Source organism: Acytostelium subglobosum, assembly GCF_000787575.1.
Source record: "Acytostelium subglobosum LB1 DNA, scaffold: scaffold28, whole genome shotgun sequence".
NCBI lineage: Eukaryota > Evosea > Eumycetozoa > Acytosteliales > Acytosteliaceae > Acytostelium > Acytostelium subglobosum.
Window position 1 is genome coordinate 1 of NW_012236505.1, and position 24,244 is coordinate 24,244.

The 24,244-nt window shown below is 43.9% G+C and overlaps 11 protein-coding genes across 11 annotated transcripts; 4 read left to right on the forward strand and 7 right to left on the reverse strand.

Annotated features, from left to right (window-relative positions):
* Positions 1-4,241: 4,241 nt before the first annotated feature.
* SAMD00019534_105710 (hypothetical protein) lies at positions 4,242-5,070 on the forward strand (the record flags this gene model as incomplete). Its single annotated transcript, XM_012894007.1, has 2 exons — positions 4,242-4,873; positions 4,947-5,070. The coding sequence occupies 2 exons, from the start codon at positions 4,242-4,244 to the stop codon at positions 5,068-5,070; spliced, it is 756 nt and encodes a 251-aa protein (XP_012749461.1).
* Positions 5,071-5,133: 63 nt separating this feature from the next.
* On the reverse strand, positions 5,134-6,321 carry SAMD00019534_105720 (hypothetical protein; the record flags this gene model as incomplete). Its single annotated transcript, XM_012894008.1, has 1 exon — positions 5,134-6,321. One exon carries the CDS (start codon positions 6,319-6,321, stop codon positions 5,134-5,136), a length of 1,188 nt encoding a protein of 395 aa, XP_012749462.1.
* A 762-nt stretch (positions 6,322-7,083) lies between these two features.
* SAMD00019534_105730 (hypothetical protein) lies at positions 7,084-7,535 on the forward strand (the record flags this gene model as incomplete). Its single annotated transcript, XM_012894009.1, has 3 exons — positions 7,084-7,309; positions 7,370-7,425; positions 7,497-7,535. The coding sequence occupies 3 exons, from the start codon at positions 7,084-7,086 to the stop codon at positions 7,533-7,535; spliced, it is 321 nt and encodes a 106-aa protein (XP_012749463.1).
* Positions 7,536-7,872: 337 nt separating this feature from the next.
* Positions 7,873-9,896, reverse strand: SAMD00019534_105740 (hypothetical protein; the record flags this gene model as incomplete). Its single annotated transcript, XM_012894010.1, has 2 exons — positions 7,873-9,465; positions 9,732-9,896. Coding segments are annotated over 2 exons (1,758 nt in total), but the record flags the coding sequence as incomplete, so codon positions are not given.
* Positions 9,897-10,237: 341 nt separating this feature from the next.
* Positions 10,238-11,683, forward strand: SAMD00019534_105750 (hypothetical protein; the record flags this gene model as incomplete). The annotated part of the gene is made up of 1 exon (XM_012894011.1): positions 10,238-11,683. One exon carries the CDS (start codon positions 10,238-10,240, stop codon positions 11,681-11,683), a length of 1,446 nt encoding a protein of 481 aa, XP_012749465.1.
* A 48-nt stretch (positions 11,684-11,731) lies between these two features.
* SAMD00019534_105760 (hypothetical protein) lies at positions 11,732-12,190 on the reverse strand (the record flags this gene model as incomplete). Its single annotated transcript, XM_012894012.1, has 1 exon — positions 11,732-12,190. One exon carries the CDS (start codon positions 12,188-12,190, stop codon positions 11,732-11,734), a length of 459 nt encoding a protein of 152 aa, XP_012749466.1.
* Positions 12,191-13,862: 1,672 nt separating this feature from the next.
* On the reverse strand, positions 13,863-14,567 carry SAMD00019534_105770 (hypothetical protein; the record flags this gene model as incomplete). The annotated part of the gene is made up of 2 exons (XM_012894013.1): positions 13,863-14,421; positions 14,488-14,567. The coding sequence occupies 2 exons, from the start codon at positions 14,565-14,567 to the stop codon at positions 13,863-13,865; spliced, it is 639 nt and encodes a 212-aa protein (XP_012749467.1).
* Positions 14,568-15,373: 806 nt separating this feature from the next.
* Positions 15,374-16,905, reverse strand: SAMD00019534_105780 (hypothetical protein; the record flags this gene model as incomplete). The annotated part of the gene is made up of 2 exons (XM_012894014.1): positions 15,374-16,734; positions 16,848-16,905. Coding segments are annotated over 2 exons (1,419 nt in total), but the record flags the coding sequence as incomplete, so codon positions are not given.
* A 1,576-nt stretch (positions 16,906-18,481) lies between these two features.
* Positions 18,482-20,281, reverse strand: SAMD00019534_105790 (hypothetical protein; the record flags this gene model as incomplete). Its single annotated transcript, XM_012894015.1, has 4 exons — positions 18,482-18,800; positions 18,864-18,969; positions 19,040-19,202; positions 19,283-20,281. The coding sequence occupies 4 exons, from the start codon at positions 20,279-20,281 to the stop codon at positions 18,482-18,484; spliced, it is 1,587 nt and encodes a 528-aa protein (XP_012749469.1).
* Positions 20,282-21,615: 1,334 nt separating this feature from the next.
* SAMD00019534_105800 (hypothetical protein) lies at positions 21,616-22,242 on the reverse strand (the record flags this gene model as incomplete). Its single annotated transcript, XM_012894016.1, has 3 exons — positions 21,616-21,684; positions 21,874-21,995; positions 22,080-22,242. Coding segments are annotated over 3 exons (354 nt in total), but the record flags the coding sequence as incomplete, so codon positions are not given.
* Positions 22,243-22,522: 280 nt separating this feature from the next.
* Positions 22,523-24,179, forward strand: SAMD00019534_105810 (hypothetical protein; the record flags this gene model as incomplete). The annotated part of the gene is made up of 3 exons (XM_012894017.1): positions 22,523-22,679; positions 22,764-23,971; positions 24,046-24,179. Coding segments are annotated over 3 exons (1,499 nt in total), but the record flags the coding sequence as incomplete, so codon positions are not given.
* Between the last annotated feature and the right edge of the window lie 65 nt (positions 24,180-24,244).

Consider the following 24,244-nt stretch of genomic DNA (forward strand, 5'->3'; position numbering starts at 1 on the left):
TTGCTGCAAATGATTGCCAACGGTGATCTGGCAGTCTGGACTGGACACCAAACTCTCTGATCGCTGTCGATGTCCAGGTGTCATGGTAGTGCACTTCGGAGCCCTTCCTCGGCTAGGTGAGACGCATGACAATGGTGGAGACATGCATACGTTTGGCGATGTGACCACCTTGAGTGGGGCGGATGTTGATTTGGAGATGGATGCTGTTGAGCTCTGATGATGATGACCATGTGTGGCTTTGATTGAGAATGGGTTGTCCTTGTCAGAGTATATCTTCAGTTGATGCAGCTCCTTGCATAGCTCGCCTGGACAAACTGTCAACATGTTGTTGTCGAGGTTGAGCTCGATCAATGTAGGAATACGGACAATGACATCAACATTAATCAATCTATTTCCATTGAGTATCAATGTACTTAGACATGTCAATTGATCCATATATGTTGGCAAGTATGTCAACATATTATTAGACAACTGCAACGTCTTCAATCTAGTCCACTTCTCAATGTCAGGTGGTAACGTCCTAATCATGTTACTATTCAGGTTAAGTCTGTGATTGATTAATTTTTTGAGTGAGTCAGTCTGTGATTGATTGAATGAGTATGTATACATACTCGGTGAGGGTCTTGATGTTGGTGAGACCTGTTGGTATTGATTGGAGATGGCAGCGGTCGATACTGATGGACTCGAGGTGTCGGAATGCACTCCATTGGAGTCGACAACTCTCAATTTCAATCTTTGGATTGTCACCAAGTAGCAGAGATCTCAGTGACAGGAGTGATTGACCAGTCATGAATGGGAAGCTGGTGAATGATGAGCTCTCGAGGTTGAGACTGCGCACACATCCATAGTCTGGACTAGAATGCACAACACTCCTACGTGGAGTCTTTGGCGAGATGTCAATAGCATGGTTGATATGTAGATGTGGAAGTTTGGAGCTGGGTTCAGATGAGGATGACGATGTATCGGACAAGGACTCGCCCATGTCCATGGCCATTGTCAGCGTGGCACTCACTCGACTATGAGATGGGTATGCAAAAGAGTAGAGCCTCTTGATGAACTGTGGTAGCTTGTCATTGTTGTCCAGATTGATTGACTTGATTGAAGGGCAAAGGTGTAGACTGGGCAGCCTCTCAAACTGGTTGGACTTGAGACTGATCAATGAGAGATGCTCCAACTCTGTGATTGATGCAGGTAGTGAACTCAAACTGTTGGAGTTCAGGTGTAGTATGGACAGTTGGGTCCACTCGCGGATCTCATTGGGCAGGCTGTTCAAACAATTCGAGTTGAAGCTGGCCACCACGAGCAGGGGAGTCTGATAAATCAGGTCCAAAGGTATCTCCTTGATCTTATTATTATCCAAGTACATCTCTGTAATATGTCCCTTTCTAAAGTATTGTGCCGGTGCAATTATGGTCAAAGATCGGTTCATTAGATCTAAGGCATCACGTGTTGATGATGTTGTTGATGAAGTTGAGGTTGAGGCATTGCTATTCCTGTTGTTGTTGTTGATTGGCTGGAAGTGAATCATCATTGATTGATCGTTTGGACGACTATATTCTTTGGCGATCATTATGTTTGATCAGTATGATTGAATATGTGGAAAATGAGGACTTGGGAATCTTGGAAACTTGATTATTGATTGGGAGGGAATATACTATCTTGTTGTAAGATCATGCAAAGGCCGTTGCAATGTGAGAAGGCAATGAACAATTGGGAATGGATTGGACTGGACTGGGCTGGGCTGGATGGATGGATGGATGGTGACGAGAGGTGTTGGGTTGATTGGAAGAAGCGCGAGTGATGGCTGGCTGTTGGGTCACTATTCCAATTCACTCATTCATTCTCACTCACTTATTTATGTCTACCTTGGTAACAATCACAACATCATTTAATTGGTATATATGTGTGTGTTGATGTTATTGTTGATGACAATGAGCCTGTGTTGGGGATGAAGGGGAGCATGTATATACATATGGCGATCGGACTATTGAGTTGTTGTTATTGTTGTTGCAGCTGATGGTTTATAAATGTTGCCAATGTTTGTTTGTTTGATTGTTGGCGCCTTGAAGCTTCAGTGCCAACACCCTCACCTGTTGGTATATTGAATAGAGAGAGTAGACCATCCATCAATCCATGTGAATGTTAGATGGTGATGACAATGTGTTGTGATTGTTTGTTTGTTTGTGCTATGACCTACTTATATGTGTTTGGCGGGCGGGCGAGTGGGCACCTGCAAGTTAGGGAGGGAGGAGTAGTGAGCGATATCGGATGATGTTGGTGTGCTAAGGGCAATGCCAAGCGCGTGTTACTTGACAACAACCAACGCATGTCGAACCCTCTTTAATCACTTGTGATGGTGAGCACCACTAATTATTCATTTACCCACACAGAACTCCTAAGGGTTAATGAGATGTGGTGTGATCGATTTCCAAACGACACTCATCAAAATCATGTGTGATAAAATGATCATAGTCTTGTTAGCCTGTGTAAATGAAGTTCTGTTGCAACAGGAACTAATTTATTGGTTGGATGTCCAAAATGATGCTCCTTTATCATGAACCATCAGGGCAACTTTGTCATCAATTCGCCTCCAAGTACTATCCACATGAATCTCTGATTTAGGATGTGATCGAATTTGTACAGTTATTGTTTGAATACGTTCCAGTAAGTAGAAAAGAGAGGACAGAACGCCATTACTAGTATTTTTCTTTTGTAATGTTCTATATGGATATTTCTTGGATACAATTGAAGTGATAAGATGGGTAATTCTGTTCAAATCAGAGTCGTTGAGCAGCAAAAGATTCTTTGTAGATATGAATTGAGTAAATGGCATGAACATTGAGGAAACAGATGGAATAAACTCGGGTTTGAGTGTTTGATTGAAGCCACCAAACGATATGTGTGTAACAGACTGTGGAATGTGTCCAACTTCAAGTGGTTTATCATAGCATTCCAATGATAGGTGTGTAACAGAATCTGGAATGTGTCCAATTTGAAGAGGTTGATTAAATAATATTAATGATAAATATGTCACTGTCGGTGGAATGTGTCCAACTTGAAGAGGTTGGTCGAAAGTATCCAATGATAGATATGTCACAGACTGTTGAATGTGTCCAATTTGAAGTGGTCTATCATAGCATTGAAATGATAGATGTGTCAATGCATGTGGAATTTGTCCAATTTGAAGTGCTTGGTTGTACTTTTTCAATTTTAACTGTGTAACTGACTGCGGAATATGCCCAGCTTGGAGAGGCGGAAGATATTGTTCTTCTTCATTTTGATCGTATTTGTGTCCCCCGCAACTGTCCATTGATAGATATGTCACAGACTGTGGGATATGTCCAGCTTGAAGTGGATGATCGTATTCTATAAATGATAGATATTTCATAGCCTGTGGTATGTGTCCAACTTCAAGAGGTTGATTGAAATATGAGAGCGATAGATTTGTCACAGACTCTGGAATGTGTCCAACTTGAAGTGGCTGATCGAAAAATATCATTAATAGATATGTCACAGACTCTGGAATGTGTCCAACCTGAAGAGGTAGATCGAATGATGGAAGTGATAGATGTGTCACTGAATCTGGAATGTGTCCAACTTGAAGAGGTTGATCGAATGATGAAAGTGATAGATGTATCACTGAATGTGGAATGTGTCCATCTTCAAGGGGACAATTAAATCTGCCGAGCGATAGATGTGTCACCGAAGGTGGGATATGTCCATCTTCAAGGGGACAATTAAATCTGCCAAGCGATAGATGTGTCACCGAAGGTGGGATGTGTCCATCTTCAAGGGGACAATTAAATCTGCCGAGCGATAGATGTGTCACTGAGGGTTGGACGTATCCAATGTAAAGTGGTTTGTTAAGTAGTGAATCATGATGATTTGTTATTTCTTCACATTCTATAAAGTGATAATCCAATGATGGTGCAATGCTACATTGTTGAAAGTAGATATTTCTGCTAACCAATATAAGACAATATACAGCAAAGTTGTCAAGATATGATACAATTATTCTTATTACATATAGAGGTAGAGATATAAGCATGGTTGGTTCGTAGTGTATTTTATGTTGTTATTTCTTTGTTATTCTTAGTTCGCTCGTAGTAAGTTTGAAATTAAAATGAATGTGAACAAAGGGAATGAACTCCCCTTCACTAAACATCATCATCCAGACTACAGAGATAATTTCAACAACTGTATTCTAATAGAGATAGAGATAGAGATAGATACATTATATCATGTCAGCACCAAAGTACACTTCAAAGCTATACTCTTCTAAAGATATTGCAGCTCATACAAAGCTAAAGTTGAGATCGGATGTAGGAGCTGCCGCACAAGAACAGAAGGAGAAAGAACAAAGAGATCGTGAAATACGTGAACAGAAAGAGAAGGAGTTTAAAGATCTATTGCCAAAGAAGAAGCAACAACAACAACATAATGTTACAACAACAGAGAAGAGGAAACGTGATGACAATCAAGACGATGACCAAGACAGAGATGAAGAAGAAGTGGAGGACAATGTAACATCTTCAACATCAACGACGACAACAACTACAACAAGAACAACAAGAACAAATAATAGTGTAAAGAATATAGATGCTGATGATACTGATTCATCAGAGGATGATGCAGATGATAATGACAACAGTAGCAATGATAGTGATGACAGTGATAGTGACGATGAAGATGATGAGGAGGAGCTCATGCGTGAGTTGGAGAAGTTAAAGAAAGAGAATGCAGAGAAACAAAAGAAGAAGGAGATGGCAGCGATGGAGGATGAGAAGCGTATGAGACAGGAACAGTTGCTCTCTGGTAATCCACTGATGAACAATGGTGCCGGAGGTGGTGATGACTATTCAATGAAGAAGAAGTGTGTTTATACCAACATGATAAGACGAAGACGACCAAACTAACACTCATGAATTCATTCAATCAACTTGTAGATGGTTTGACGACTCAATCTTTAAGAATCAAGCAAGGGATGAACCTGTGACGAAGAAGAGATTCATCAATGATACAACCAGGAATGACTTTGCAAGGAAGTTCTTGACGAGATTCATAAAGTGATCGATCCATGCATTCATCAATGGACTTTATTCATAATCAATCAATCAATGTGATGAGCATCAATCAGAACAGTGGGTCATAGATACATCTCAATGATTCGTGACTTGCTCTTGACACAAGTCTTGTTAGAAGCTGGAACAGTTCTGAATGATGGATGAAGCCCATTCGGACACTGTCTGCAACTACAAACATATGGTCTTTGAAGTAGGATCGTATTTGAATGATGGACATTGTCGAATCGCGCAGCACAATCAATGTACAGGATGGTATCGAATGATTGGTAATCGAATCAATCAACACCTTGCCAAGAGTATCGGAGTAGTCTAGTGTTATCAACAGGTGAATTGACTGGCCTGCCATTGGGACGATCGGATGCTTATGTGTTGCGGGCACCCGAATGCGTAGCCAGCCAGTTGTTGGAAAGGATTCCATAGCGATTGGAATGGAGAGCGATTTGCCAAAGGACACCTCTTTGATCGCTGCTGGGATGGAGCCTGGAATGAGAGGTTGGCTAAATACCGATCCAAAACTCAGGCTTGTGAGTGTTGAGGGTAGGTCACCAGGCTCAATCACTTGGTTGAACTTGTAACCGAATGCCAACTTGGTGACGGATGACGGGATGAGATGAGTCTCACTCATGGATCCTCCTTTCCCGATTGATCTCAGGGCACGGAAGAGTGATTGCTTAGTGTGTAGCTTCTGATTGAATTGATGTCCATACAGTAGTTTGATCACGGACGTGGGGATGGCACCTGGTGTCAACTCTTTGTTGAAGGCATATCCGAATCGTAGCTTGATCACTGACGAAGGGATTTGTCCTGGGAGAACTGGATGATTGAAATGGCCGCCCAACGACAGATATGTCACGGATGACGGGATGACATTGGCCTCCAACGGTTGATTGTAATACTCACCCAGCATCAACTTGGTGACTGAGTGAGGGATCATTCCAGGATAGACGGGATCGTTGACATGGAGGGAGAGTGTGCGGATTGAGTCTGGGAGTATACCAGGTTGTCCTTGTGGCCAATGTGCCTCCGAAGCGAATGATAAGCTCGTGACTGAATGAGGGATGTGTCCAATCTCCAACGGCTGAATGAACTGACCTCTGAACTCAACGTGTGTGACCGATGTTGGGATGGAGTGCTCTTGGAATGTTGGCACACGCTGGCCTCGGAAGAAGATCGATGTCACTGTCGATGGTATAGTATTCGGCCCAATGTGTTGTCTAAAGTCCCCGCTGAACACCATTCTCTTCTTATCATGCTGATACTGAATGAGTTGTTGTGGCCAGATCGTTGAGTTGGATCCAACTATCCATGATCCCAATCCACGTGTTGGATTATACTTTGCAATACATCCACCATACTTCTTGATTGATGCCTGTCCCTCTGGAAACAATATTATCGGTGATTGAGTAATCAATCCATATTTGGTGTTGTTTGTTGGAGTATCATCATGTTGATTGTTGTTGTTATTGTTGTTGTTGTTGACTTTGTTTATGTTTATGTTTATGTTTAATAGAGTTGATACAACATTTGTCAAGTATTGTTCATGTTGATTATCATCATAGTTATCATCATCATGATCTTCATCATCAATGTATTGTGTAGTGTTGTTCAATGACGTAGGTGTTTGTACAGGGTAGTATCTAGTGTATTGAATGAACTTTGATCTTGAAGCAAACCATTGTTTACAAACTAATATCATTGATACCTTATCAACATTATCCTCTATCAATGACATTATATGTCCTATAACTAGTATTGGTATGTCCACCATCTTATAATCAATTATCTATCTCTTCATTCTTGTTTAATGCTGGTCCATCACCAAAGCTCGCAATTAACTTCCAGCTTCATTCCAATGCTCAAACTTGGAACTTTAGCACTTTGGATCACTTTTTTTCAAAAGTTTGGAATCTTCAAACTTCCGATCATTCATTTGATCAATCATTATACTTGTAGACATTTTATAACATTGATATATATATATATAAAGAGAGAGAGAAGGATGTCTGCACTCACTCACTCACAAAAGGTGTTTAGGATGTACAGGAAATGTCTCAAGTCGATTAGAGACTACTCTGAGGACTATGATTACTTCTTGGCAAACGCTTCAGACTTGCGTAGCGTACTAAAGTCTCGCAAGGATGAGACCAACCCATTCTTGGTCAAGAAGTATATGAAGGAGTTTGAGAGCTTCTCAAACTACTGGGATCATCCAGATCCTTACATTCGTAAGTTCGTCATGATGGTCGGACACGTTGCATGACGTCTAACATCCCCTCCTCTATTAGCATGTGATGCCCCAGGTGGATCAAAGTGGCAAAGGAACATCCCTCCTCCCCAATGGGTATGTAAAGTCATTCACTGATACGAGCGAGCGAACTACTAACTCATCATAATCAATCAATCAAACAATAGGCCGTCAACCCAAAGGGACACTTGTTGAACGAAGATTAAGACACAACAGTTATACATTTATAATCGATATCATCAACAACTGCGATAGCCAACACAGCGATAGATTAGCATTTGTTGTAATAAACCTATGGACCATGATTAATGGTGTAATATATCATAATAATGACGATGATCAATCAATCGATCACATGATCACCAAGGACAGGTGCACTCGCAGACACGACGATTAGCGACAAGATGACAGACACAGCAGTTGGCAGAGGATATACAAGTATGCTCACAAGCATGCTTGACTGACAGTTTATACAGGTTTGTTATTTGATTGAGCGACAGATCAGGCCTCGGTCGGCTTGATCACTCTGTAACCCGATCACTCATTCTTTGGGAATAGGTTCTGAAGGATGGACAGGATGTGCTCAGAGAGGTACTCCTCTTTGTTCGACCACTTGATGGTGAACTGAAGCAAGGTCTTGTCAAACTCGATCGATATGGACGACTTGACGACAATCAGGTTGTTGTTAACTCGCTCGATTGATGTGCCCCCCAGCCATTTGCGCAGCTCGACATACAGAAGCTCGACACAGTCCTTGACCTCGCTAGTCAACTTCCAGTACAGTATGAAGTTCATCTGAACATTGTTGACGGCCACCTCTCTGGGCGCCTCGCTAGGGTCTAGCAACTTGATGCTCTGGAAACCCTTGGCCACCATGATGCCTTGGATTGGCACCGACACGATTGGCGCTCTGGACTTCTTGGCCAAGTGATGTTCGGCATCGCTCACCTCGTCATTCTCGAGCATGTCTGTGTCTGTTTGAGTGAATGATCTGCTGTTCTCCTGAGAGTACTCGGCAATCTGTCTCTTGAGCAGCTTGATCGATATGTCGACGGGGATGCTCTTGGGCGACTCAATGTGCACCGTGACACCATTTGCCGGGAAGTAACATGGCACGTTGAAGTCGCGTATGATCTTCTCGCTCAGGAAGCGCATCTTCTCCTTCTCGCCATGCACCAACAAAACGTTCTTGGGTTGCGACATCTTGATCAGCTGCATGATGCCCTTGGCGTCGGCATGCGCCGAGAATGAGAGGTTGTGTATCTTGCAGCGCACGTCCAATGTTGTCTTCTTGTCGATCTCCACGGTCTGAGGCCCGCTGTTTGACAGGAGTTTGTTGCCAACGGTGCCCACGACACAGTAGCCCGGGATGATTGTCATGTTCAGCTCGTTGGGCGCCCACTTCTTGAACACCTCGAGCGAGGCACCCGCGTGCAGCATGCCCGGCGTGGCGAACAGGACCATGGGGCCGGGCGCATCGATCAGCGCTCGATCAAACGGTTTGATGTGTTTGAAATCGAACATGTTGCGCTTGACGAATGTCTGTTTGATCTTTTGATTGGTCCATGTGATGAACAGCTTGTAGTAGAAGTTGGCCTTCTCGGCCAGGCCCTCGGAGAAGTATATGGGGACGTTCAGACCCATCTGCTCCCAGTACGTGTCGACCAGGATGCACAGCTCCTGGACACGGCCCAGCGCAAACACTGGTATCAGCACCTTGCCGCCCTTCTCCACGCACTCGTGCACTCGCTTGAGGAAGTCGCGCTCACGGCCACGCTTCGAGTCACGGATGGTGGTGGCGTAGGTTGTCTCGGTGATTAGCAATGTCGGATGCACGGCGTCGATCCACGCACTGCCCAAATGTCGATCGGGTGTCATGTTGTAGTCGCCCGTGTACACAACACTCTCTTCGCCCACCTTGCAATAGAACATCGCTGCACCAAGCACGTGGCCTGCGTAGTATGGCTTGATCGACAACTCGTCGTCCACATGTATCGTCTGATGCAATGCAATAGGTACCACCTTCTTCATGCAATCCTTTATCATCTGAGGCGTGAAGAAGTTGGTCTCGCCCTTTCTATCCACACATATCTTGCGATAGTCCTCCAAGAGTATAGGTACGATTGCCTTGGTCGGGAGCTGTGACGAACAAAGAGGTGAGTGAGTAAGTAAGTGAGTAATGTAGCTGTCAGTTGTCGTTGTTGCCATCATACCGTCATATATATAGGACCATCATATCCACACATCTCTGTGAAGAAAGGCAATGCGCCACAATGATCCAGATGGCTAATGTGATTGAATGATTGATTAGTGAATGATCATGATGTTGTTGATGATGATGACACTTACAAATGAGTGATGATTACACAATCCAGTACTTTGGTGAACTGCTTTGTTTTGGAGATGAAGGAGAAGTCGGGGAATCGACGTTCATCGTGATATCCCATGTGCATTCCACAATCAAACATAATGTTCTTGTTACCAATGCTTACAATGACACAACTCCTACCTACATCCTGTCCTGCACCCAAAGGTACAACCTTGATCGTCATATCTATATATGTTACTTATATTAGCTATATATTATCTAACTCATGAACATGCACCCAAGTTCACGAACAATGAATGAATGAAGGCAATGTGAAAGTTGACTAACAAAATGAAGGGGGTGACCCTTGATTCAAGATCATTCATTTATAAACACTTGTTACAAACACACACATACACATAGAGATAAAGATAAAGAAAGAGATAGAGATATAATATGGGCGATACAACTACAACATCTACAGATATCATTATAATACCAGACTTACCACAATATGTATTAGCAACAATCGTTGATTATAGCTTTGCAGACTTGTTTGCGAGTGTTGAATGGAAGTTATCATTATCTTTGGTATCAAAGATGTTCTTTAAACGAGTATCATCACTTCTAACAATACTTAGTAGTGAGACATTCGGTAGGATTGACTTCAAATATCACTACAACAATCCATTGTCACCTATCAAGCACATCAACAGTACGTTCGGCACCGTCGAGGACTTTGACGCGTTCATCAAGAACAACGACGAGGATCTTGTCAATGACTTGCTCAAACGTCTCAGCCGCATCTATCTTGGCCATCGTGGCATCACACCGCTCCATGAGCACGAGTGCACCGTCAAGACTCTGTTGAACAACGTCAAGGATTCGCTGACCAAGATCAATCTGCGACTGGCCATCGAGGAGGACCTGCCCATCTGTCTGCAGTACATGAACGGCTATGAGTTTCCCAACCTCTCGATCATCTCAATCAGCTTCCTCACCGATATATACGAACATGATGCAATACTACAGTTGCTGGAGCGTACCGCACCGACCCTGACCAAACTGACATTCATCTCGCTCAACAAGGACAAGGGCGACCCTAACGATATCGACTATGACCTCAGACGCAACACCACCAGGTTCATGGAGCAGCTGTTTGCCATTCTGGCCAAGAGTCGCATTGAACGTCTGCACTTTAAGAAGCTGTACGTGGGCAAGCTGGAGACATTGCTGCATGGATTGACCACACTGAAGCACCTCAAGATGCTCAAGCTGCCCTATCTCTTTGACTATTCTGCCGCAGAGATACGCGACTTCCATCTTGGACTCATACCCTTCATCAAGTCAAGCAACATAACCATGCTCAGTGTTCCATTTGGCGTGGGCGCCGATCTGCTAATGAGTGTCTCCAACAATCCCAACATCTTCTCGATGCGTCTGTCACCCACTGGCATGACCAAGCTGTCGGACAACCTCAGGAGACTCACGCTGCGCGATGAGATACCCGTGCCAGTGTTTACATCATTCATATCGATGAACCCTTGCACCAACCTTGTGCGACTTGTGATGCTCGATCACCGCCACTACCTAACTGAGGAGAACTTTGAGGAGTTCCTGGTCTTCCTCAAGACCAACAGGAACCTGGCCAGCTTGTATTTAGGCGACTACATGTACTTCACTTACGACCAGAAGTATTATATAATTCGTGTTTTGCGCGGCACTGGGTTGCACACACTCAATCTGAGCCTGACCGACCCAGAACACTCAATGGACCCATTCGATGACCCGGCTGCAATGACAGAGCGCACAGAGAAGGAATACAAAGACATCGAGCAAGTCCTCTCCGAATTGTCATACGACTACCAGCCAACGACCATTGACAACATCTGTTTTGATATCTGCGATTATGCTCAAATCAAGAAGCACTTGGATGAGCGCTCTTACCCCACGTATGACTTTATCAGTGGATATAGAGAGTGGGACTGTGTCTCATTCCTTCGAATCAAAGATTGGCCAGCGCGATCACCGGATCATCTACCCTAGCACTCATCCTCAACATAAACCTTCTAGATACTATTGTATTCATTCATTTTATTTCCTACTCTTCTTGTCTTTGGATCTATCTCGTTCATGCTCCAATAGAGGTCGCTTTGTCCTTGTGACCCCAGTGGACTTTTCAGAAACATCATGTACCTGGTTATGATGAGGAATCATTTCATCCTTTGCTGCTAGGGCATGGAGAAGATTGGCATTTGTCTCCTTTGATTCAGCCAGCTGCTTATTCAGCCCATTGACTAACTCTTTTAGTGACTCCACCTCTGTCCTCAGCATCATCGTTTGTTTCGCTCCAAAACTATCCAATGTGAAGAAGTGTGCCGAGAGTTGGAAGTCATCGGGGTTCAATGTTTGATGGAAGTTGGTCCTGTAGAGATTCTTGTTGACAATGACCACTGACCGGTACTCATCAAGCTTGCGCACCTTGATCTCGTATGAATTACCGTATAAGTGGATGTTGTAATTGATCACATTAGGGATGGACACCAATATCATTTTGATAAACAAAGCTAGTTGTCTGTTTGGTGATATCACTCTGATGTCCAACAAATTGTAATGTGTCGATAGAGTGGGAGGCGGCCTGTCCGTCTTGCAAGTGGCAATGTAAAGTGAATCACATTTGGATTGGATGTAGGTTATTTGGGAGAAAGAATCGATTGTCAAGCTTGATAGTCTGGGGAAGTCAATACCATTCTTGAAGCATTTGCCAACAACAAGAGATTGTAGTGACATTGGAAGTACCCCTAGTTTGTTGATCTTTTGATTGAACTTCTCTCCAAGCACCAAGGACCTAAGTGTCTTTGGTAGGATGCCTGGGAGAAGAGGTCGATTGAACATTTGTCCAAACTTTAGCTCGGTCAAAGTATTGCCCAAGGTTCCAGGGTTAATTGTTTGATCAAATGCATTTCCTAGGTAGAGTGACTGGAGACTTGGTAGAAGATACACAAACTCATATGTTATGTGATCTGTTTCTTTGATGAAATTGAGTGGTTGATTGAAGCTATCTCCAAGGTCCAAGTGAACAATTGATGTTGGTAGTGAAGTGATTGGCTCTTGTGATCCGCATGAAAATGCTAGCTCCGTTAAGGATTGGGGCAATACACCGGGTGCCATAAAGTTGCTTAAGTAGCCTACTTTCAAACTGGTAAGGGAGTTAGGTAGTGCCCCAGGTTTGAGATGTCTCGTATATTTTTTTTGAAAGAAGGTATAATTATATGTGCGAGTGTCAAAGCCAATGTCCAGATAAATAAGAGTGTCGGGGAGTACTCCAGGCTCCAGACTGTACTTATAAGATGTAGGCATTCTCAAACTAGTTAATGATCTTGGTAGGTTGTTACTTGTGAACTTGCAACATGATGGTGATATGGTCTTTAACGATCGAAGTGATTGAGGGAGGCCATTGTCCGGCAAATTCATTGTGTAGCCATGTCCAAGATCTAGGGACTCAAGTGATGGTGGAAGGATGCCTGGTCCCAGACAATGGTCATATGATGTGAATGACAGACCGGTCAGTGATTGGGGCAGAACACCGACAATGAGCTCAGTGTTGAAATAGATGCCAAATTTTAGTGTTCGCAGTTTGTTTGGCAATGATCCTGGAACAAGAACTTGATTGAACTTGCTTGTCTCAATGAAGGATAAGTAGGTGAGCGACTCTGGGAGCACATCAGGTTTGAGTATGTTATTAAATGCAATGCCAAATACCAACTTTGTGATGGAAGTCGGTAGTATACCAGACTTGAGTGGTTTGTTGAACTTTGGACCAAATGTCAAGTGAATGACTGATTTAAGAACTGATCCTTTTGGTGCAGTTATATCAGTGTACATTAAGATTCTATCTCTTTTCTTTTCAATTGATAAACCATCGATCTTTGTTGTTGTTATTGTTGTTGTTTGGCAGTTGAGTTGTAACTCTGGCAATCTATTATCAACAAGTAGAAATAATTTCTTACAAGTTAATCCAAGACATAAAGCATCCAAAAGATTAGGTTTCAACAGATCTATAATTGTCCTAATCAATACAAATGGTAATGCTTGTATACTACTATTATTCATTCTATTATTTGTTTACATATGTAGACGTAAAATGAATGAAAGAATGTAGAGAGTACTAGAGACATGTCCCACTTTTGGGTCTCAACTTAGTTGGGGTATTCCAAGAATTGATTTATTGACTGTGAAGCTTGGGCGAAGAGTCTGGCGTGCTACCAGTTCGATTGAGTAGCTTGTCGAGGCGACGACGAACTGGATCCAATGTGGGCACGATTGATAGAACTGCGAGCAGAGCCATCGAGGCCACAGACTTGAAATCGAATATATCTCCTGGTTTGCTGATCTCCTGGATGGCCAGACCGGCCTTGACCGCCAGGAACGTGGCTGGCATGATGCCAATGAATGTGCCAATGGCAAAGGTGCTGATTGGAACGTCGAGCAGAGGCGACGCCAGATTGATGAACCAGTTGGGCAAGAATGGTGTGATACGTAGGAATATAATGTAGTTCAGGAGGCTTGCGCGTCGCTTGCCCACCTCTGTTGCAAACAGCTCCAACTTGTCTGGGAAGAAGTTCATCACCAAGTTACGAACGATGTAATATGATATCAGGTAGCTGCATGTCGCGCCAATCGTTGCGATCACGCATACCAAAGGGAATCCAACCCATATGCCAAACAATCCACCAGATAAGAAGCTTAAGAATATTGAACCTGGTATTGAGAATGCCTGTAGACTATGATTGATTGTTTGATTGATTGATTAGTACATGGTTCAATGATCAATCATTGTAAGTACTTACAATATATATATTAGAGCAAAGGTACTAATGACTATAAAGTAGTTGTCATCTGTGTATTGTGATAGTATATCGCTTAACATCTGTACATCTTCGAAACTGGTTGGTAGTTTGATATTGGCCTTGTGTTCACTTTGATGTATGTATGCGTTAGTAGCAGTGATTGATCTATTCTATTGCACTATTATACAATACTCTTTAAGACTTGGGAACTTTAGAAAGAGGAAGAATATACAGGCTAGTGCAATAGCAAAGAGTATGAACAAGACTGACAGTGGAAGAGGAGGTTCCTTTGCCAATTGACTATGTTTCAGTTGATTATGTTGATGCCTTGGCTTTGACTGTTCGTCTTCCTCCTGTTGTTTTCCAACTGTTCTATTCATGTTATGTATATGTAAGTGTAGGAGTATGTATATGTGTATGTGTATGTACAAGAAGTAATAGTATTGAATGATCAAATGAATGAACTTAGAATGATGAAGTTGGTGTGGGGGTTATCCTTTAATTTATGGGACATAGTCAATGAGTCATAGTTGTCGACGTCAATGGATGCCGACGAAGTTGCTCTCAGCTTGTCAGGTACAAGATTAATAATCCCAGAGAGTTAACATTATAACTTGTTTGTTATTTATTGTTGTAGTTTAAGGTTTGGATGTCTGGTGGACAAGGTCACTTGCCAGCGACATCTCGCAACATATCGTTCGCTGATGCACTGCTTGGCACTGGCATGGAGGACCATGGCCCCCATCATGATTGATGTTGTTTGTTGTTGTTATTGTTGTTGTATTAGGTGATGGTGATGATGATTGATTGATTGATTGTATTGAATGAATGGAATAGTTAAGATTAAGGTTTGATTGATTGATGATGATCAACAGGGTCTAGCTCAATCCCAGATGGGAGGGATGGGCACACAGGTGGCCTGGTCGCCGATTGGCTTGCAGTAGAAACCAGACTTGCACTGGATGTTACGGCAGGCGTTGAATGGTGGGAGGGTTGGTGGCACGGTGGATGGGACGTCGTCGATACAGAGAATGGTCATGCCATCACCGCAGACCTGGCAGTGGGAGTTGGGTGGGCAGAGCACGGTGGAGCACAGGTCGCGCTCACAGTGCAGGCAGGTGCCGTTGTGGACACATCTGAATCCGGTTGGGCACTGAACGCTGTCACACAGGGCGGCGTTGAGGATGCACGAGGCGACGTTGCCCTGGGCAACGCAGTGGTAGCCGACGCCACACTGGGTGGTTGAGCATGGGTCGATTGGCTTGTCAGAGATACAGGCGGCGAGGTCGCCCTTGGCCTCACAGTGGAAGCCAACGTTGCAGTGAACGTCAGAGCATGGGTCGTTTCTGACACAGGCGGCGAGGTCTCCCTTGGCCTCACAGTGGAAGCCTGGGTTGCAGCTCACGCCGAAGCAGGCGTCGAGTGACTTGTCTGGAACACAGAAGGCAATCTCCTTTCTCATCTCACAACGGAAACCTGGACGGCACTCTACAATGCTGCAGAGGTCTGGGGTACCGGTGGTGCTGCCAGAGGTACCGGTCACTGGAGCGGTGGTGCTGCTCGAGGACGAGGTGGAGGTCCATGGAAGACACTTGGCCTTGCCCTCCTGCTCCTGGCAGTAGTAGCCATAGTCACAGAGGTAGTTGTCACATGGGCTTGGGGTTGGGGTTGTTGGGGCGGTGGTGGAGCCCGAGGAGGAGGATGATGTGGAGGACCATGGGAGACACTTGGCCTGTCCCTCAATCAGCATACAGTAGAAGCCCCAGCCACAGTCATAGTTGGCACATGGGTCAGTTGGTGGCATGGTTGGTGGAGCGGTTGGTGGCGCAGTTGGTGGCGCGGTAGGTGGAGCAGTTGGTGGCTGGGTGGGTGGAGCAGTGGGTGGCTGAGTTGGTGGCACGGTGGGTGGCTCAGTTGGTGGTGGCGTTGGCGACCATGGGAGACACTTGGGTGCGCCATCGACGACGGAGCAGTAGAATCCCCATCCACAGTCATAGTCGGTGCAAGCGTCTCTTGGAGGCTGGGTGGGTGGCTGTGTTGGTGGCTGCTGCTGGGGCTTGCAGACAGCGACGTTGTTCTCCATCTGGCAGGTGTGATAGGCTGGACAACGAATATTTAAACAGGTAATGGCCAGACCCTCGCCCGCGGCGATGCCTCCGGTACTAGAGAATGAGAAACATTTTGGTCCATCATTCTCCATCTTACAATAATAATCTACTGGACATTGAGTGTCCTGGCACGTGTTTCCTGTTATTGTTCATTATTCATTAATATTTGATTATTTGATTGATTGATTAATATTATCCATGTTAGTTTATCTGATCCACCAATCAATCCTGGAAAATAATAATAATAGTTACCAGCGAAAGCCACGGCCACTGCCATCAAAGATAGCAATAGAAGGCGCGTCGTGAACATGATTGTTCTAGAAGATGTCGTAAGTTATCTTGTGTGTTTGTTGAGGTGTTGTAGTTGTTGTTGGACCAACCAAGTTATTATTAATAATATATAAAGTCTGTTGTTGGAGGTATATATTAAATAATCTCTAACACCTTGTCAAATTGTTAATTATATATATATGTTGTAATGTATATATATTATGTTATATATGAGCTACTAAACTACACTGATCAATGGCTCCAAAGTGGATGTTGTGTTGGATGAATGTAAGGATTGTTGTTGAGCTAGCTCACTGCGTTGCATGCATCCAACAACATCCATCACCTTAGTAGTAGATGCTACTGCTGCTGCTCAGCTGGACCCAACCCACAACTACTCTAACATTCACTCATTCACTCACTCTCTCCAACTCACCAACACAATCAGCTGATCACTTCCAAGATGATGATGACCTGTATAATGAATGAAAGAATGAATGATTGAGTGCTAGTGTGTGAGTGTGTTGGCTAATAATGCATCGAGAGAGTGTGGCCTACTATCTTAGAGGAGGTGGCAACAGCATCCACTATATACACACATGGTTGTAGTTCAAACAGAGAGGGTAGGGAGGCGCACACTCTAAGTAGCGTGGTTTAAACAATACTCTCCCTCTCCTCCTACATCTCCTATGTTGTTGAGGATGATGATTATAATGGGTAAGCAGGTTAATATATATCAGTGTATGTTATGTTGGAAGGCGAGATGATCATGTGTTTGATGGAGGCGGGTGCCGTCGCACTCACACACTCAATCAACACCACCACATGCACATACCTACAACTCTACCACCATCACCACTCTACAATGCTTTTAAACTTTAGTTGGTAACATTTAACAACAAGTACTTAGTTGTAGTAGTAAGAGGAGAGAGAGAGAGAGGTGTGGGTGGTTCATTGTGATCATATGTTGTTGTTTGAGTTGTTGAATGTTATGAGTTTGAGCTCAATTATCATTAATAATGTTGTGTGTCCATTGATAGCTATCGGATACAATCATTCCTACTCCTTCTCTTCTTGCTTAATCGAATTGTGGCTTGGTATCTCTAACATCCAAAGGTTGTTGCATCCATAAATGATCATCATTATATTGTGTGATTTGTTGTTGGTAACATTTAAATGACTTAAAGTTGTTACTATCTGCGAATGACTTAAAGAGTCCATTATAATAATAATAAGATGTAATCGATCACTTGATCATTGTTTTATCTATTGTACCATCTATGCAGAGATGATCATTCGATGCAAAGAGTGCTGATGTGCGTAGTTGTTTGGGTTGGTTGGTCCAAATCCAAGGATGATTAATCATCTGGTTACGCGAGAGAGCTGACCTGGCGTGACCAATTGAATGAATATTTCCTCGGAAGTCATTGGCTGGCAGCCTAGGAAGATGAATGGAAGGGTGGAAAGGGAGGGGAGGAGGGATGTAGGATGAGGCAGGCAAGGCAGACTCCAGCATTGGCAATGCTATCATGCCACATGGCATGGCTTGGCAAGCTGGTGTGTATGTATCTATGTATGATTGAATGAATGTATGGATCGATATCGGAAGGTTGATGCTACGACTGTGAACTCTTGACCTGATTCAGCGTCTCGTCCTTGTTGACAAAGCAGATCGTGTTCTGCTTGAAGTCGTATTGACACATCTCGTTGAATGCGCCCATGTTGGCATCGATGTAGCTGACCACCGACTTGTTGGCACGGTCACCCGCCAGGTGCACCTTCATATCGACCACCCTCTCACATATCTCGCCTTCCTTCCAATACTTGAGTATCCAACAATAAGGCAGATCCATGCTGAACTGAAGCATAAACCTATCCTCCTTGTTCATTAAATAGTTCAACTCTTCCTCCTTGTCTATAAAGTAGAATATCAGACTGTAACCGTGAATTGATTGTTAGGATATGATGAAATGGTTCCTGGAACATGGATACACTTACCCTTGATTCCAGAGTTGTATAGCGTGTCGTTGGTACTTGATCACTTTGAGAGATGGAGAGAGTAATGACATAAACTTATCATATTGTTCAAGTGTCAGTCTGTTCTCTGTTGGATTAGAATTGATTGAGTTGGTAAGTGATTGATTGATTGTGAACATGTTGGCATCAATGCTTACCTGATATTCTGTTTAACAGTGCCTTCATGGCATCCTTTGGTAGTGGACGATGACTGGATGTCGTTCGTTTGTAAATCTTTAAACATAGATGGAAGTACTTCTCGAGGATATCCAATATGCGAGCATGTGATGCGCTCTCAAACAGGTATTTATCCTTTTCCAGCTGGAATAGTGCATGATTAACATTGTTAGTGCACTGGATCCATCAATCAATCAAACAATCAAACGGTCAATCAAACTTACAACGTATATCTCTTCTTTGAGTAATAGACTAAAGTACTGGACCCATTGTGAATCGTTGACAAAGGAGATGAACTTATCAGAGGGTGCTGACTGGATGTGAACTTCCTGTCTTGTGTTCCTGTGTATCAGATTGAGCGAGAAGAACAGTGATGAGAACTGTGTTGTGCCATGCATAAGCTTGATGGGCACCTTGGCCAAGAATCGTCCGCCCTCCAACTGTATATCGAATGATTGTTGTTCAAACAAGTTGTTCTTCTGATTCGATTGATGTGTCATCTTTTGTTGTTGATGTTGTTGTTGTTGTTGTTGTGATGATGTTGAGGTCGATGTCGAGGTCGAAGTTGATGTGATGGTCGCGGATGAGCCAGTCTCTGTCGCAACATGATCCTTGGGTTGCAACTTGTGATCGTGATGATATTGAGTGGCCTGATCGGTCAAGTGATGAATTCGCAGCTTGCCATAGGTGTAGGGGAAGCTGGATGTTGTGAGCATCTCAATGACCATCTCGTCGGCTGGGATCTGCTTGTATCGCTTAAGGATGCCGGGGAATGGCTGGCGCGCATACACCAGTATGGCGGGAGTCGCGCATATCGTTCGCGACTCAATGGCCTCGATCTCCTTGAGCAGGATGTGGAGATGGCGCTCCTGGTTCTCAAGGTCAGCCATTTTGTTCATCAGGTTGTAGCCAATGACGAACTCGGTGTGCAGCACCAGCTGGTGAATCGAGTGGAGGAAGGTGCGGATGATCGAAGTGGCCTGCGTCATCTCCTGTGTCAGTAGGGCGGCCGCGGCCACGTCCACATCGGGGTTGAAGTCGATGGCGCCGACAAACGTGCGCTGGTTCTGCGTGAATGTCGTGCAGAGTGCGCGCATCTCTTTCGCCTTGCGCAAGTAATACTCTTGCTGCTCCTCCAAGAATGCCTCGCACTCTGACCTATCCACATGCGGGTATCTCGCCAACGTCTTTTGCAAATGTTGATTAAGCTCCTCCTGCAACATGATCGGTTGTAGTTGTAGCAATCCTTGATCAGATGCCATTCTTTTGGTTTGTTTACTTTCTTTCTTTCTTTCTTTGATTGATTGATTGATTGATTGATTTGGTTGATATAGTTGTAGTTTGTCTGTCTCTTTCTTGGACTGTGCAGGGCAATCTTTAAGTCCAGTGATTGTTTTTTTTGAAGTAGTCCTTGTCGTAGTCGTAGTTGTAGTAGTAGTTGTAGAAATAGATAGAGAGAATGAATGAATGAATGTATGAATGAATGAGTAAGTAATTGACACTGACAGATTACAATGCAAAGCTGCAAGTGAGTGTTTGCGAATGAATGAATGTATCATGGGAAGAGTGCGAGTTGTAGGCGCTAAAAAATAAGAAAAAATGATGTTTCGGGACACGACGACCCCGAACCAAGCTCATGGGTGCCGAGTGGATGGAGGCATTGGCATTGATTGAACGATGTATCACTGTCATTGTGAACCAATCTGTAGTCTTCTTCTCTTTTCAAGAGGTCGCCGTCGCATCGCATTCCCAATATATATATATATATTTTAAAAATAAACGAATACTTACAATTAATAGAGTAGTTTAATTAATATTTTGAAAGATTAACCTGATTGATTGATTGATTATCTCTGTGACAACTTATTTAAGTTATGATGACACCTAAGTGTAGTTTCAAGTATGTACAATGATTCTTTGAGTGGGAGAGTTTGTGAGGTGAGTGAATGAGTGATTCAGGTAAACGATACTGGAGGTACTGCAACAGTAGAAACACCTCCCGAAGAAAACGACCATCAGATCAACAAAACCAAAAATAGAAATCTGATGGTTTTGTGGGGGATCTTGTGCCTTGCAAAGATGGACCACCAATATCGGGGGTTATGTTGATGAAGTCTATGATATATGAATGTGTGTAGTCAACAACCAAGGACACCAAGAAGGTGGAGTAGGAGGATCACTTCTTATTTACTTACTTGGCAAAGACACGAGCTTCCAAGTGGAGAAATAAAAGATTGATTGATTGATTGATCTTTGGGACCCACCAAGGTTGTCCTTGGAAGCCACCCCACCAACCACATCAGGGAGTGTAGTGTAGTTGATCGTGATCACTACTGGTCGGTCGAGTCATAATCACTGGCTGTCAACCCAACCTGGGTGGTGTGTCCGAGGTCGTGTTTTGTTGTTGTCCTGTGGTCCTCACCTTGAGAAGATGAGGGGGTGAGGTGTGTCTGTCCAAGAATGAACAAACGAACGAACGACTCGTGTATTTGCAAAAGGTCGTCGTTTATTCTTCATGTTACATTTGCCGCAAGCAAAAGCCTGTCAGTCAGGCTTAAATGCTTGGTATGGCCAGTGCCAGCCAGCCTCCAATCATTGCCAGTCCGCCAAGTGGTGTGACAGCACCCTATGTGTGTGAGGAAGAGACGACCAATAGTCAGCAAATGGTCTTTGTCCGTGAGCCAGATGTTACCAACACCCAGTGATTTGATTTGGTGTGATGTAATCATCACTGGATCATCACGAAAATAAAAAGTACATGTGCACATCATAATGATGTTGGTGATGATATTGAAATGATTGAATTAATACATACCAAGACCTTCTTATCTGATAATGTCAACACATAGAGTGAGCCAGAGAACAGGACAGTGCCACCCAATAACAATGGACCAGCAATAGCATGATGCTTGGAGAATGGTACCAACATCAATGCCACTAAATTGAATGATTGAATGGTTGATTGTTAGAATAACACTCTCGAGAGTGGCCCACTCAATGGCATGGATGGACTTTGATTACCAGAGTGAATGAGATGATAGTTAGCAGCAGTCTTCCAAGTGTCCAACTTCTTTGGGTCCTTGACATGGTCTTTAAGGCCATGACCACCGAATGCACCAGTACAAATAGCTAATGCACCTGATACACCACCAATAGTCCACCAGATTGAGGCAGCAGGATTCATCTTTATATATATAGTATATAACTTATAATTGTAAGTTGTATCTCTAATGTCTGATTGAATGAACTTTGATAAATGATTGGCTGAAGTCAATTGAATTGGAAGAATTGGAAGAATTGGGCAAGATCTTCAAAAAATTGAAGTTGACTCAATGAGATGATGACTTCACAACCATGTGACCTTTTGGAACTGACATTCATTATCATTATTCATACATTACTTAAACATTCATACATTCATACATTCAAACATACATATAATATAGAGTATTAAGAGATAAACAATGATTAAAGCATTGGCAGCTGTAAAGGAATGGGTCAACACCATTGATGAACAAGAGAAGAATGCAGGACCAAATGTAACAGACTTTAATAAGTTTGAGAAGTCCTACGCCAATGTCCAGAAGCTCATTGACCTACAGGCTGCTCTAAAGAAGACACGTAAGTACAATACAAAGTGTGATACTCATCAAATATCATCACTAACTCAATCAATCAATCAATCATATGTTATGATAATAATAGAGAAGGATCAACCACAACAAGAGGTTGTATTAACAGAGAATCAGATAATTGAACAATTCCAACAGTGGCTTGTTAGTAATGGATGTGCAGAGACATTTACCAAGGTTAAGATTGTGAAGAACTTGGCAGAGGGCGCAGGATTGGTGGCAATCACCGATATTAAGGAGGGCGAGGAGTTCATTGTTGTGCCCCACAAGTTGTTCATGACGCAGGAGACTGCACTCAAATCGTTTGGAGACAAGGTGGCCAAGGATCGCATGTTTATGATGCTGCCAAACATGCCACTGGTGATCCAATTGATCCAGGAGAAGGTGGCCAAGCAGTCGTTCTGGGCTCCCTACATCAGGATGCTGCCAAAGACCTACAAGACATCACTCTACTTCACATTGGACGAGTATCGCTTGCTTCAGGGCTCGCCCGTGCTCGACGAGGCCATCAACACATTCAGGAACACCATTCGTCAGTACTGCTACCTCTACGACTTTTTGACCAAGAACATCGGCATCGTCTCCACGTCCGTCTTCACTTGGGAGATGTACGTGTGGGCCCTGTCGACGTTGATGTCACGCCAGAACCAGATCCCGCTGACGGCACCCCCAAAGGGTGGCCACGGCCACTACCACGGCAGCCAGATGTCACTGGTGCCATTCTGGGACCTGTGCAACCATCTGGTGAGTGGCCGCATCACCACTTTCTACGAGACTGATCGCCATGCACTCACATGCTCGGCCGTCAAGCCGTTCAAGGCTGGCGACCAAGTGTACATCCACTATGGCGACCGCAACAACGTCCAGCTGCTGCTCTACAGCGGCTTCTGTCTAAAGAACAACCCTTACGACAATTTCAAGCTCAAGCTGCAGCTCGACCCTGCCGAACCCATGATGCACGAGAAGATCCACATCCTGGAGGAGCGCGGTCTGTCGTCCATGGGCCACGTCTTCCTTGCGAATGCTTCAACACCAGCAGCATCCGAGCCATCGTTGCCCGATGCCGTCATCCCATTCTTCCGTGTCTATGCCATGAACGAGAAGGAGGTCGAGAAGTTCGCCCCCAACATGGAGCAACATCACCACGATCACTCCAGCAGTCTCAATGAGCCCAACTTCCAAGCGCGTCTATTGATCAGTGAACAAAACGAGCAGGCTGCTTACAACTCATTGCTAGCTTACCTCAAGAAGAAGCTGGCCTCTTACCCAACTACCCTAGTGGTATGTATACCTACCTCATTCAATCAATCAGTCAATCAATCGATCACTAACTCACTCACTCGCTGCCACAACAGGAGGACGAGCAGCATCTAGCAAAGAACCCGATCAACTTTGTCAGGTTCACACTATACATTAGAATCACCGAGAAGAAGGTGTTGGAGCGTTACATTAAGCTGGTGGAGTCAATGATCCAGAAGGGAGTCATGACGTATTATGTGGAGCCAGTGGCCGAGCCGGAGCACCACAATTGCGACGACCACGGACATAAGCCAC